General features: G+C 43.7%; 1 protein-coding gene across 6 annotated transcripts in view; it reads left to right on the top strand.

The window, feature by feature from the left end:
• tp53bp1 (tumor protein p53 binding protein, 1) overlaps positions 1 to 15,586 on the top strand; it is a 92,638-nt gene that overhangs the window by 52,722 nt on the left and 24,330 nt on the right. For all 6 annotated transcript variants that reach the window (XM_061815760.1, XM_061815758.1, XM_061815757.1 and 3 more), the window contains 3 exons: positions 4,718 to 4,949; positions 9,756 to 9,908; positions 15,181 to 15,404. In XM_061815760.1, coding sequence (XP_061671744.1) covers positions 4,718 to 4,949; positions 9,756 to 9,908; positions 15,181 to 15,404 — 609 coding nt within the window. The remainder of the gene's footprint in view (positions 1 to 4,717; positions 4,950 to 9,755; positions 9,909 to 15,180; positions 15,405 to 15,586) is intronic.

Genomic DNA, 15,586 nt, shown 5'->3' with positions numbered 1-15,586 from the left:
GACAAGCTGAAAGAAAAATAAGACCTACTCTTGCTGATTATTGTTCTCTGAGGAAACTTGATCATGCCTTTTATAACATTCCATCATAGTGTTGCTGCCATGTTGACATAGGATCGGACCAGTGTTAGTCAAAATTTAAGACTGCAATATTCCTATTGTATCAAAGTAAAAAATTTGGTTCGGGGCAACCCTCATTTTCAACCCTTACTTGATGTTAGTTTTGTTGGAAAAAAAATATACATATATCTCACAATTGCAAAGTAATAACACTTTATTGAAAATGTAAACATTTAAACATAATAGCTACCTAGGTATTCACCTATTTTTGAGTATTTTTTTCTGCTTTCTTCTCCCAAGGTCAGTCAGGTTGGGTGGGTAGAAGTATTTGCCCCCATCCTGATTTCCTTTTTTTTCTCCCAGACTCACCTTTCCCAAATTTGTGGTTAGTTGCAGTGTCTTAGTGATTTAACAAGGCGGCAATTACTTTTTCACATAGGGTCTGAAAGTTTTGGATTTATTTGTGCATTTTCTATTTCCTTGGATTGTCTGAGTGATGTTAAACTTGGTTGGATGATTTAAAATTTTTGTGTGTGTGATAGATATGGAAAAACAAACAAAAAAAAAATCAGGAGGGGGCAAACACTTTCACAGCATTGTACACAGGCTGTTCCTCTAGTCATTCCTTTATTGTGGCGTTGTGCTTTGGGCCATTGTTGTGTTGGAAGGTGAATTGATTATCTAGTCTTGAGTTCCAGAGCACTCGCAAACAAATATTCTGGAAACATTTCTCTATTTAGCAGCCGTCATTTTAATCTCTTTGTCGACGAGTTACCCAGTTCCTGCAGTAGAAGAGCAGCCCCACAGCATGATACTGCCACCACCATGCTTCATAGTATGGATGGTCTTAGGTGATGAGCACTGCCTTTTCTTCTCCAGTTAGGATGCTTCCAACTAAACCAAAAAACCCCCAAATTAATTTTGATTTCACCAGACCAGAGTTTTTTTTTGCAGGTCTGAAAACCCTTTTGGCAAAATCCAAGCAGGCTGCGATATGTGCCCTTTTGTGTAAAGTGGTTTCCATCGAGGCACTCTACCGTCAAGGCCTGATTGGTTGAAAGCGTTAACAATGGTTGACCTCACAGATGGTTCTCCTGTCCTTACAAGGGAACACTGGAGCGCCGCCTTTATGACCATTGTGTTGTCTTTCAGCTAATGATGAAGATCATTCTTCCCTAGTTACTCAGCTTGGTCAGACGGGCAGAACCAGGAAGGGTCTTGTTTATGAACTTTTTTTGTTCCGAGCCTGCACCCTTGGGGCTTGGCCGGGCACAGCCTGAAAGGATAACATGGGTCCCCCGTCCCATAGACTCACCACCTGTGAGAGGGGCCATAGGGGTTGGATGTAATTTGAGCTAGGTGGTAGACGAAGGCAGGGAGCTTGGTGATCCTTTCCCCGGCTACAGAAACTAGCTCTGGAGATATATCACCTCTCTGTCAGGGAAGGAGGCCGAGCTAATGCGTAGTAATCCGGAGGACTCTGGTTACCAGTTCTCTTGCGAGGGGTTGGACTCTGTTCCACTCTGAAATTGTCCACGGTGAGAGGCGCTGAGCAGGTGTTGTCATATTTATTGTCTTCCCCCACCCAGCTCGGTACCTGTTCATTGAGGTTCACCCCGGTGGATGAGAGGGTAGCCTCCCTCTGCCTTTGGGAGGGGGATGGGTCCTGACTGTTGTTTGTCCCTATGCACGAGACAGCAGTTAAGAGTAACCACACTTTTTGGAGTCCTGAGAGGGAGTGCTGGAGAGCTCCCCCTCTGAGGACTCCATCATTATGCCTTGGGACTTCAATGTCCACATGGACAATGACAGTGATTTCCAAGAATCCTCTAAAGGGATTGTTTTGGAGAAGAAGCAGGAAGCAACGTTATCAGCAGGAGCGCACTCCGGTGGCCTCGTGTGTTTATACCAGTTTTACCTGCGGAAAGGTAGCTCTTTGTTCCTTTGTTTTAGCCAAAATTCTGTCTCGTTGTATTGCTGGAACACTCGGGAGGATGGATTCGCTCTTCATAGTTTTCCAAAAACCTGGTTTGTCGTGAAAAATGGATTGCACAGGTACAAAGGACGAGAGCTCTGTGGGTTCCAAATGACAGGTAGGTGTGTATAGAGCTACTAAAAAAATAACAATTGGGGGGGGTTGACGTAATCCTTCTTTCAGCGACCGACCAGCCAGCCGCCGGTCGCTCGCTCGCTCGCCGCCGTCTGGCCTGTCTCTTGCTGTCTCCTCCACCCCCCCACCTCCCGTCTTATTTTTTGCTCGCAGCTGGCGAAGTGGCTGGGTGAGGCTTTGATGATGTGCAACCAATCAGCTCACAGGATAAAGCCACTTGTCCTCTCATTGGTGGATGTTGCACCGGGAACCAATCACCCGCCTAGTATCACAGGGTTTGCACGCGGCCCTAAAAGTCCCTAAAAACCCCTAAATTTTCAAAGGTGCATTTAGGGGCTCCTAAAAGTCCTTAAAATCCGCAAAAACCGGTCAAGCCCCTGAAGAGGCCTTAAATTAAAAAAATATCAAAAGGAACTCTACCGCCAAAATTCTCCCTAAAAAATAAATTAATCTTTTATGTAAAAAAAAAAAAATAGCGATCCGTCTGGCGTCCAAATCAGCCGGAAATTGTCAACGGAAGTCACCGTGTTGACAACTAGTCGCCATCTTGTCGATATTCCATTGTTTGTTTCTTTCTGTGAGTAGGCATTTCACTTCGTCTTCGTTACGACGTAGCGTAGTTCTTTCATCGATCCGACTTGTATCACGGGGAAGTGCATTTTTCAAGAACCTTGGGTTGAAACAAAGGAGTTTGGGATCCAAAAGATCGGCACGTTTTACTGCCATATGTGCAAGCAGAGTTACCAGCTTGAAAAGATGGGTGTCAAAGCGCTGGAGTCGCACCGGAAAAACAGGAGACATGCTGATTTGGTGAAGACTCTCTCATCTTTCGTTGGTATGAATCTGTTTCTAAAATATCAAGATAGTGAAGCATCAACTTCAGGCAGTGGTACTAGCAGTGCATGTGCACTAGGGATCACAAAAAAACGCTTACTTTCATAACCGGTAGCAAAAAAACGGTACCATCGTGGTGTTTACATAATTCAGTTGGGGTGCGAGGTTCCGCACGGACTGTTTTTGTTGTTGCTCTTCCGGAGTAACGAGTTCACAGAGTCCCCCCCGTTATGCGAGTAGTGTTTTGATGTCTGCCAATAAAACAAGTTTACTCCCATACTGTGGAGCGTTTCCTCGATGCCATGTTTGATGTTTCTTTGATTTAACTGAATGTTCTTTTGAGTCCAACTTTAACAGCGAAACTTGAAAAAATCGGAAATGATGTTGAAAAAAATAGCGCAATGTGGAGTACCGGAACCGGAAGAAATGATTGGAAATTTTAATCGATTTCGAAAGTCCGAAGACTGTTTCGGTTTAAAAAAACAAAAAACAAACGAAAACCGGTTATTTGTAGCCGATTCCGATCCCTAATGCGCACAGTTGTCCAGCCAGAAGTCAGGCTTTATGAACGTAGTTCAATACACGAAGACGGACTCGTTAAAGGCAGAGATCGTGTGGACTTTAAAAGTGATCTGCAGCCATTACAGTTACAAATCTTGTGAAAATAATTCTAAAGTGTTTGCAGTCATGTTCCCAGACAGTGACATTGCTAAAAACTACCACTGTGGGGAAAGGAAGACTTCGTACCTGGGTACATTTGGCATCGCTGCCCACTTTTCATCTCTACTGCCTCAAAGCCAAAAAAGCCAGAATAGAGACTGACATATCAACGCTTATTGAGAAGGCTGACGGGCTGTGTGAGGAGGCAGAAGAAAAGAGGAATCTGAGGTTTATCACCGAGGCCAATGTGCTCAGAGGCTGAGCAAAGGACAAGAGAGCCACTTTGGCACCTCTGCAGCAACAAATAGAGGAGGCACTGGGTAGGCTCAAAGAGCTAGAGTAGGGGTGCTGAAACAGACATCAGTAGAAGACATTTGTGTATCTACTTGCAATTGTAGTTAGAATCTGTTTTTCTGTATACTGTTATGTGAAGACGTTGACAATGGTCATATCAATGAGAACTACCACAAGGGGCGACGTGATCACTGTCACAGGTACTGAGATACTGGAACATTTGATGAACCAAGAACAGTTGATGGCACCATTTGTTGAGTCTTTTTTCCTTACTCTTGATTTCACACGATGGCCCTAAATTTTTCGTGTCAGCCCCTAAGAATGCCCCAAAAAAGCCCTTAAATTTTTTTTTGGTCAGACTGAGTATGAACACGTTTTTCCACAAGATGCCGATCTGGCTATATTTTTCTTTTTTTTTTTTTTTTTTTTTAAATCAAAAACCCGCGAAGCAATGAAGACTCAAAAAGTGAAGTGCGAAGTAGCGAGGGTACCCTGTCGACATGGGAAGTTACGGTAATTCATGATTGAACAAAGAGGTGACTCAGTATTTTTTTTTTTAATTGAAATCATTTAAAGCAGCATATTAAGTTCAATTTGGTTGGATGTATACTTTCTTTGATTATCCTAACTGGGGAAACTGCAAAAATACAAGATTTTGAAAAGGGGGCCATACTTTTTCACCGCAATGTATTTGGAAATGTACATTAACCTCTCATTTGGGTACATCTGCACATATCTCTGCCATTTTTTGCCCTTCTGTAGGGGAGAACTGTTCACCTCACCACAAAGAAGCTCCCAGACTCCACCATTTGGATGTAGCCTACCTACTCGGCAGTCAGAGACTTTACAACTGGAAGTGTTGGAAGTTTCACAGGAGGGTGCACAGAACACGCAAGCTGAGCAATCTGAAGAGAGGACTGTAAGAGTCCCAAATCAGAAGGACACATCTGTGCACACCTTGGACAACACTGCTGCTGCCAGTACATCTGACAAGGTTCTTCTGTTATTGTACACACACACCCTCACACACACACACACACACACACATACACATTACTAAGAATTATTTAGTTAAAAATGACCAACCTGAATAATACTATAATATCGATCGCGAGGCAGTCTTGGTCAATTGTGACAGTGAGCTGGGGGGGAAGTCAGCCATATTTTTCTGCCCTTTAGCTCACCGCGCGTGTGCAAACGATGACACTGAGTACAGTAAAACACACTAGTCAGCGAGTCCCCCGACTATTTTAAGCTCTCGCGAGAGCAAAGAAGATGACAAACGTATCACTTTTATACAGAATGGCAGGCAGAGTATTTTTTCACGGTCATTTTAGAAGTGCGTTTGCCTCATCTGCCAGTGTAGTGAAATGTGGAGTGGCATTTTCGAACAGTTTGTCAAATACGACACCAACATTCCCCCACAAAGCGAGCTAAGAATGTGAAAAGTGAACGTACCAAAATCCCAAGTGGCCGCACAGCAGTCACTTTTCACACAGAGTTCATCAGCGAAAGTCACCATTCATTCTGGGTTCGTCACACCATGGTTAACAACAAGAAGTCCTTCGTAAGATGGAGAGATGGTCAAAGAGGCAGAGCTGACTCATTGTTCTGACTTTTTAAAAATAAGACGGAAAGAGTATCTTCAAAAAAAGCTCTACCACTGTCAAGGAGTACAGTTACACGGCGCTGTGAAGCCATGGCAGTTGTGTGGAAGGACATTGGAACTTGTGAGTGTTTCTCACTGCAGTTGGACGAATCTACTGACGTGAGTGACGCAGCCCAAATGTGCATTTTCATTCGTGTGGTGTTTAATGATCATCCACTGAACTTAGTTACAAAAAAGGTTCACAGTTGTGTTGTGCAATATTGGCTCATGTGGTTATGCAAGGCACACAAACATACATTTACACATAAAGAATCCTTACTATACTATAAAATAAATATGTTGCATTTTTGTAGTGTGTAGATCTTTTGTGATTTGTGATTCTATTTCATTATTGGTCATTCCAAAAAAAAGAAGACACCCAAGAGGTTCCTTTCCCCCTGATTGCGAGAGGGTGGCTGCTTGAAAAGTAGATCTTGGGGTAAAAAAAAGTCTGGGTACCCCTGACCTAAGACCTGGACTAATGGGGTCCACTTTTTTGGTCTGAGTGAGGACTCAAGCAGCGGAGTTCTGAATGAGCTGCAGTTGTTTGATTTTCTTATATATATAGGTAGACTTGTAAATATGCTGTTACAGTAATCAAGCCTTCTGAAAATGGATACAAGGACTAGTTATTCCAGGTCCTGCTCTTACATCAAGTCTTTTAACCTTGATATGTTATTAAGGTGATTGGTGTGGTTTTCCAAATTTAGGTCTAGGTCCATCACCACACCCAGATTTATGGCCTGGTTGGTAGTACTAAGGTCTATAGATTAGAGTTCTGTGGTGACCTGTTATCGTGTCTCTTTGGCTCCAAAAATAACGACCTCGGTTTTGTTTTTGCTTAGCTGGAGAAAGTTGTGACACATCCAGTCATTAATCTCATTTCCAAGAGCTTATACTCAGTCTCCTGGTGACATTGTAATATATATGTGTGTCATCTGAAAAGATGTGCTAATTTATTTTGTTGTTCTTTATAATGTGTGCTAGTGGGAGCATGTAGTTGTTAAACAGAAGAGGTACCAGAATGGAACCTTGGGGAACTTCCCGTCATTCTTGTTTCCTCAGATGTGAAGTTACCTATTGTCACAAAGTACTTCCTATTCTCCATGTATGTTTTGAACCAGTTTAGTAGAGTTCTGCATAGACCTGCCAGTTCGCCAGTCGTTTGAGGAGTATTTTGTGGTCAACTGTATCAAATGCGACAGTGAAATATAGTACAACTAAGACTAACGTTTTCCCATCTTCTTTGTTCAGACATGTCATTGATCACTTAGGTCAGTGCAGTGTCAGTGCTTTCGTGCTGTCTAAAACCTGACTGGAAAGCATTGTAGCAGTCATTTTGGGTTAACAAATAATCTGTTCAAAACCCACTTTTTCATGGATCTTACTTAAAAATGGGAGATTTGAGATTGGACTGCAGTTCTTCATTTTACATCTTGTCAAGATTGTCCTTTTTCAGCAGTGGTTTAATTAAAGCTGTTTTTAGTGGCTCTGGAAACCCACCTGACATTAAGGATGTTAATAAAATTCTTTTATCCTTCCACAGACTTGTGGCTTCACACAATTCTGTATACTCAAATCAGCTTTACAAAAAGTCTTAACAGAAAAATATGGAAAAAGTGAAGGGCTGTGTATACTTTGTCGTGGGACTGTATAGACCTTGTGTCATGCACCTTTTTCACAAAAATACAGAAATCCCTCATTTCTCGCAGTTAGTTGACCAGACAAAGCACTAATACAAAACAGAAACTAGCTCTGGAGACATGGAATATCACCTCTCTGGCAGGGAAGGAGCCAGAGTTGGTGCGTGAGGTCGAGAGGTTCCAACTAGGTGGAGTCAGACTCTCCTCTACCCACCGCTCTGGCACCACTCCTCTTAAGAGAGGTTGGACTCTGTTCCACTCTGGAGTTGCCCACGGTGAAAGACGCTGAGCAGGTGGCAGGTGTGGGTATTGCGCCAAACAGCAGTTCAGAGTATCTACCCTTTTTGGAGTCATGAGAGGGAGTGCTGGAGAACTTCCTCTCTGAGGACTCCATCTTTCTGCCTGGGGACTTCAATGCCCACGTGGACAATGACAGTGATATGGAAGAACAGCCCCCCTGTTCAGAACTCGAGTGTTGTTCTGTTACTGGACTTCTTGCTCATCACGGATTGTCCATAATGAACACTATGTTCCGGCATAAGGGTGTCCACATATGCACCTGGCACCAAGTTTGATTGTCAACTTTGTGGTCATGTGACCGCATGTCTTGGACACTCAGGTGAAGAGAGGGGCGGAGCTGTCAACTGATAACGACCTTGTGGTGAGTTGTCTCCGATGGTGCGGAAGATGCCGGTCCGACGTGGCAGGCCCAAATGTGTTGTGAGGGTCTGCTGGGAACGGCTGGCAGATTCCTCTGACAGAAGGAATTTCAACTCTCACCTCCAAAAGAACTTTGCTCATGTCACGGGGAGGTGGGGGACATTGAGTCTGAGTGGACGATGTTCCCCGCCTCCATTCCTGAGGCGGCCCACTGGAGCTGTGGCCGTAAGGTGGTCGGTGCCTGCCGTGGCCGCAACCCCCGAACAAGTTGGAGGACACAAACAGTGAGGGATCTTTTCAAACTGTTGGAGGAGTCCTATCTGGCATTCTTGGCCTGTGGTACTCTCTAGGCAGCTTCGGTGGTCCCTGAGGCAAAAACCCATGCGTGGGAGGAGTTCGGTGAGGCCATGGAGAACGACTTCAAGACTGCTTTGACGAAATTCTGGTCCATTGTCCGGTGTCTCAGGAGGGGGAAGCAGTGCACTGTCAACACTGTATAGTGTGGATGAGGAACTGCTGACCTCAGCTCAGGATATTGTGAGTCGCTGGTTTAGAATACTTTGAAGACCACCTCAATTCCACCAACACGCCTTCCCATGAGGAAGCTGAGTCTAGGTGCTCTGAGGCGGGCTCTTCTATCTCTGTGGTTAAGGTCACTGACGTGGTTAAAAAGCTCCTTGGTGGCAGGGCCCTGGGGGTTAGTGAGATTTGCCTGGAGTTCCTAAAGGCTCTGGATGTTGTGGGGCTGGTTGACACGCCTCTGCAACATCACGTGGACATCGGGGACAGTGCATTTGGCTTCAAAGACCGGGGTGGTGGCCCCCCTTTTTAAGAAGGTGGACCGGAGGGTGTGGTTCAACTATAAGGGGTATCACAGTCCTCAGCCTTCCTGGTAAAGTCTGTTCAGGGGTGCTGGGGAGCAGCGTCCGTCGGGAAGTTGAATCTCGTTCAAGAAAGAGCAATGTGGTTTCCATCCTGGCCGTGGAATAGTGCACCATCTCTACACCCTCGGCAGGATTCTCAAGCGTGCATTGGAGTTCACCAACCAGTCTACATGTGTTTTGTGGACTTGGAGAAGGTGTTTGACAGTGTCCCTCAGGGAGTCTTGTGTGGGGTTCTTTGGGAGTTTGGGGTACTGAACCCCCTGATACGAGCTGTCTGGTCCCTGTACGACCACTGTCAGAGTTTGATCCTCACTCCCAGGAATAAGTTGGACTTGTTTCCAGTGAGTTGGACTGCGCCAAGGCTGTCCTTTGTCAAGATTTTTTTCATAACTTTTATGGACAGAATCTCTAGGTCCAGCCTAGGCGTAGTGTGTGTCCGATTTGGTGGCCTCAACATTGCATTTGTGCTCTTCGCCGATAATATAGTTCTGTTGGCTTCATCAAGGCGCGATCGCCAACTTTCACTGGAGCGGTTCACAGCTGAGTGTGAAGCAGCTGGGATGAGAATCAGCACCTCCAAATCTGAGACCATGGTCCTCACTCGGAAAAGGGTCGCATTGCCTGTCCGGGTTGGGGATGATATCCTGCCCCAGTTGGAGGAATACAAGTATCTTGGGGTCTTGTTCACAAGTAGTGATGGAAGAATGGAGCAGGGATCGACAGACTGATTGGTGTAGCGTCTGCAGTGATGCGGACTTTGTTTCGGTCCGTTGTGGTAAAGAGGGAGCTAAGCTGAAAGGCGACGCTCTCAATTTACCATTCGATCTATGTTCCTACCTTCACCTATGGGCACAAGCTGTGACCGAAAGAACAAGATCCTGGATACAAGTGGCCGAAATTTGTTATTAATTTTTTTGTTTAGTTATATTTCCTCAAATTGAATCGCTAATTTTCATTTTTAATAGGGTGAACCAGAGACTCCATCTTATCGAAGAAAAACTGGCCCCTCCCACTGCAGACATGTGCGAACCATCCAGGAAGTACGGACCACCATCACACGGATCATTACAGATGTTTATTATGAGGATGGCAAAGAGGTTCATCGCAAAGTCACTGAGGTAAATGATTATACTCATATTTTAGCTCAATGGAACTTTCACATACTTTAGTGCCTGTAGTGGCACACTCACGGGTTTTGGTGGAGGCAATGTTTTCGCTCAGTGAGTAAATGTTAGTGTGATCGGTTGTACAGTTGTGCTTGAATATATTAGCACCCCAGGGACGCCAACTTTTTTTCACCATGAATGCATAAAAAACAGTATGCTTTTTTTCCCCCCTTGACTATCTCATGTGAAATCAGAATAAATATTTCCTGTTTTATGACAATTAGGATTACCAAAATTATTTCTATTTTATAAATGCCTGAGTGAGAAGACTTATTAAAAACATGGGGTCCCATTATGCTCATGGGGTACCAATACTTTTCAACACAACTATATGTGCCCCGTCTTTCACTGCTTCAACTCCCAGCTGGTTGCAATGTGGAGGTGTTGCTACGTCTGCTTCATTATTCTCAGGAGTGGGCTTTAAATTTCTGCTACAGCCATCCTATGTGGTCTTTGCATGTTCTCCCCGTGCTGGTGTGAGTTTTCTTTACATTCTGCGACTTTCCAACACTTCAAAAGGTGTATGAAATGTACCCTGGATTGGCTGTCAACCAATTCGTGGTGTACGCAGCCTCTCACCTAAAGCCACTTGGTCATTCTCCAATTGAAAGGTAAACTGTTGCATCAGACTGAGGTAAAGAGTGCTCTGGATCATATTTTTATCCATTTATTCTCATGATTGACCCATCTTTTTTGCAAGGCCATTATCGAAATGGATTATTAGTCAAAGAGGCCGAAAACCGATACTTGGAGCCAATCCTATAAGTTTGCAGGAAAAATGAAAATATTGGCATCAATTTTGAAAAATGCTAAGTCCAACACTTTATTTAAATTCCTTTAAGCTAAAAAAATTGCCCAGGACAATTTAACAGTACAATCTACTAATTCACTATTGGTTATGTGTCTCCTGCAGTTATCCTTAGCGCTCTCTCATTGGTCTTTTTTGGTCCGCAGGATGGTGGGCTGACTCCTCCCGCCTGCGGTTGTTGATGTTTTGTTGCTCCCGTCTCCCTCTAGTTATGGGTCAAGTGTCGCGTCGCGTCACACCTGCTGATTGTGGTCATCACCACCCAACCGTCGAGAACATTACGTTCTTAGCACGCTATCTGCTGTAATTACTTTCTTGCCACATTCTCACACTGCAACTTTTCATCCACAGACTTTCACACATTAAGCAGTATTACAAATACATCGCCTTGTTGATTAACTTCTATACATTTCATTTCCTTTAATGGCTTCATCTACTTGAGCTCAACAATAGAGAGCTATGTTGAGTGTGGTAAGGAAGTAAAGTAACTGGTCCAAGCAGGTTGGACTAGCTTTTGGAAGGTGTCTGGTGTGTTATGTGACAAAAGAGTCTCCGCTAGGGCAATGTTTATAAAACAGTGGTGAGAATGGCCATGATGTATGGATTAGAGACGGTGGCACTGAAGAGACAACAGGAAGCAGAACTCGAGGTAGCAGAAATGAAGATATCGAGATTCTCTCTAGGAGTGAGCAGGATAAAATTAATAAGCTCATTCAAGGGAAAGTCAAAGTTAGATGTTTTGAAGACAAGGATTAAGAGAGCAGACTTCTGTGGTTTGCACATGAGAGGCAAGAGAGTGTTAGTATATTGGTAGAAAGATGCTGAGGATGGAGCTGCCATCCAAAAGAACAAGAGGAAGACCAAAGAGAAGGTTGATGGATGTTGTGAGGGAAGACATGAAGGCAGTTGGTGTAAGAGAGGAAGATGAAGGCGATAGGTGCACATGGAAAAGCATGATGCACTGTGGCGACCCCGACCGGTACAAGCCGAAAGGAAAAGAAGCACATTTCATACACAAGGAATAACCCATTGTGCTTTACATGATAAAAACAACTTGAAAGCAAAGTTAAAAAAAAAACTTGAACATTTAAATCTTCTTACATCTTCTCACCTGCTACTATTCTGTTGAATAAGTTGGTCAAAAACTTTAGAGCCACCTCTTTGAATTGCTTCCATGCCTGCAGAGAGGTATGTCATCAGGACCAACTGCCTTTCCATTTTTCATCCTCTTTATTGCCTTTCTAACTTCCCCTTACCAATTGACCCCTCCGTACAGGGCACTTAACCACGCCTCCTGAAGTCACGCCACGTGCGCTGACGTCAGACAAACAATTAGCAAAAATATCGGCGCAGCAAGAAAAGAATAGAGCGAAACTGTCCAATTTACCGTCTGATTTCTCACTCGCATTCTTAGCTAACAGTGAAATATCGTTGAAAAGCAGACAGCAGGGCTTCAAGTATTTCAGCGAGTGGTATTTCAATGGTATTTACATGCATATCGACGGAGAAACCATTGATATTAGCGCGAGATCTTTCCAGAGTCAGAGGAAGACCGAGAAGCCACATAATATAATATATTATAACCCAAAGGCGAATTCTTCATTGGCAGTTTCCTATTTTCGTGTTACATATCACACTTGTGTGCAGAATCTGTATAGCCGTTTGTGAACCACCGTATGAAGGAAAAGAAGGCTACGAGTTGTTTCTCTCGTTTTCTTTGTGTAACGTCACGCGCTCCCCTCAATAATTATTCCTGAATTAGTGCCGAATCTACGTAAGTCCCGACCGAGTACGACAATCACTACTTTAGTGTCCTCAAACATCCTTCAGTCTTGGTGTCTCAGTGCACGTCGAAGGCTTTTAGGACTGCTAGTCCGGTTTAGCTTTGCTCACCGCCGAACAGAGACACTTTTGTGCAGTCAGATCATCGCAAAATATCGCTCAACACAGATCAAGTGTGATAATCATTCACACTTAGATATTATGCAAGTGAAGAACTGCTAATTCATTTATATGAGACATGTATTGAAAATCAAATATAGGGCATACCTTCGTACTAACACAGTCCAGTTTACCGTAGCCGCGAACAATGGGACACGTTTGTGCAGTCAGATCATTGCAAAATATCGCTCAACACAGATCAAGTGTGTCAATCAGTCACACGTAGCGATATTATGGAAGCGAAGAACTGCTAATTCATTTATATGAGACATGTATTGAAAATCAAATATAGGACTTACCTTCGTGCAAACATATCTGTTCCGGTTGATGGATTCACTTGATCATAGGGTCTTCCACAAAGTTTTATCCATCAAAGACATTTTTCGTACTCGGTCTTCTGTTCCGGTTGATTTTAGATGGATTCAGTTGATGATGCGGTCTTCCACAAAGCTTGATCCATCAAAGACATTTTTCGTACTGGGTCTTCGGTTTTTGAAAGGGTACGAATTGAACTCCGCCAACTAGCCTTTCAGGATACCTGTCGTCACTATTGTAAAGTCCGTGACTCCACCTCTTAACCATATCTATTGTTAAAGAACCCAAATACGCGATAAAACGCCAACAGAAGCTATACTGGAGGATCCAGCGTTGTCTGAGAAAACTGCGGGTCCAAAAAAGGGGCGTGGTTTATGCAGATCTCTGGCCTCTGGTCAGTGACACGGATTGCGCAATTTCTACGGAGGGGTCAATTATTTCGACTTCCTGGTCAATCACATGTCTCTTCTACTCTTCCTTCTGCCATTCATCAACTTCTCAAAGTATTCTTTCCATCTATTTTGCACTTTACTGGCACCAGTCAACACATTTCCATCTCTATCCCTAATCCGCCTTATCTGTTGCACATCTTTCCCATATCTATCCCACTGTCTGGCCAACCTGTAGAGATCCTTTCTTTTTTCCTTTTTTCGTGTCCAACCTGGTGTATCGCTCATCATATGCCTCTTGTTTAGCCTTTGCTACCTCTACCTGTACCTTGTGTTGCATCTCCATGTATTACTTTTGCCTTTCCTCAGTCCTCTGTGTCCCACTTCTTCATTGCCAATCTTTTTCTTGTATGACTTGCTGTATTTTGGGGTTCCACCACCAAGTCTCCTTCTCCCCTTTCCTACCAGAAGACACATGATGTACTCTCCTGCCTGTCTCTCTAATCACCATGGCTGTAGTAGTCCACTCATCTGGGACCTCCTCATATCCATCGAGAGCCTATCTCATATATTTCCGTAAAGCTGCATATTCTTTGTTTCTCAGCTTCCACCACATGGTTCTCTGCTCTACCTTTGTCTTCTTAATCTTCCTTCCCACCACCAGAGTCATCCTACACACCACCATCCTATGCTGTCAAGCTCCACTCTACCCTACCACTACGTGACACTTGGTAACCTCCTTCAGATTACATTACTTGTCATCTTTAATGAACGAATATTTGTTTGGCACAGTTTTTACGCTGGATGCCCTTCCCGATCCAACCCTGTGCATCTATCCTGGCTTGGGACCAGCCTACAGATTGCACTGAATTGTGCCCCCATCGAGCACAGGGCTTCGTGGTTTACTAATGCGTGTTTATCTTTATCTGAAAAGTTTAGGGGTGAAAGAACATCACACAAAGAACATTTCCGCCCCCCTGACAGCATGCCCTTCTGCCAATACATTACAGTAGTACCCAAAATGTCATGATAGGTCTACTTCAAACAAGTATCGATAAATGCAAAAATAAATCCGACATACCTCTCTCTCCAAATTTTCACATTTGAGAGGAAAACACAGAACAAAGGCTGATCAGAAAATAAACTTCTGTCAATATCATTCAGCAAAGGAAAAGAAACTTAAACTCAAACTGTCAAATTATTGAATAGACAATTTCTCAATCGACAGATGACTGTGAGCAGACAGCAGTCACTCACATTTGAAAAATGTACGAGTGTGGTCCAGCAGTCATGCCCGCAGATATAAAGTTGCGAGTGTGATGATGGATGGAAACTCAAGACCTAAAAATAACTTACTGAGTCGTTATACCAGAGTATGTAGTTGTTACCCAATACCATAATCATAATTTGACACTGCACAGACTGAGACAGACATTTTGAAAGAGGTCAATAGAGATTCAATTTCAAAACTAAATATTCATAAATCATTTTATTTCATCATGTTATAATCTTACGTAATTTACGGCGCTATTATCAATCCATTGATGAAAGCTAGCAGTAGATTATCTATATCTTCCTGAAGCATGTAGAGGGGAAAAGTTTTAAATACTCGTTTTCAGGAGGTTTGGCTGTTGGCCAAAGAAACAAGACACATTTTAATGAAAACAAAAAGTGGTAAGAGGAAGCCATTCATACTCACATTCACTCATGTGGCCAATATATGGGCAGTCTTATTTAAAATCCAAAATGAGTGTTTTGTCAATGCTATTAGGAGAGCGAGGACCCAGTGGTGGACTGTCAGGTGTTGGACAGCGACAGTTCCCCGTGCCGTACAATCAGCAGCTCCCTAACCTCTGGTGACCTTGGTGACATCAGCTCCCTATCTTCCAAGGCCTCTAGCCTACAACAAAGTTCTGGGGGAACAAGCACCACCACTGCTGGTCTCTCTAGGCCAGAATTCATCATACCGCCCAGCCGAACCGCCAGCTCAGTCAGGTACTGCGTCATCTGTGATCTGCACATGATCTTCTTGGATTTTCAGTTGGGTAGTGTTAGTGAAAAACTTTTCCTGTGTCACCCTTTCACTTCCTTCTAACATCCTAATCACATTCACTAATCAAGCATCTATCAGGTGTAGGTAGTTCTCAGGCATAAATCTTGGGTCACTCACCTTTTGG

This window comes from Syngnathoides biaculeatus, chromosome 3 (genome assembly GCF_019802595.1).
Source record: "Syngnathoides biaculeatus isolate LvHL_M chromosome 3, ASM1980259v1, whole genome shotgun sequence".
NCBI classification, from domain to species: Eukaryota; Metazoa; Chordata; class Actinopteri; order Syngnathiformes; family Syngnathidae; genus Syngnathoides; species Syngnathoides biaculeatus.
Note: the sequence above shows the minus strand (reverse complement) of the source record. Positions and strands in the feature narration are given on the sequence as shown.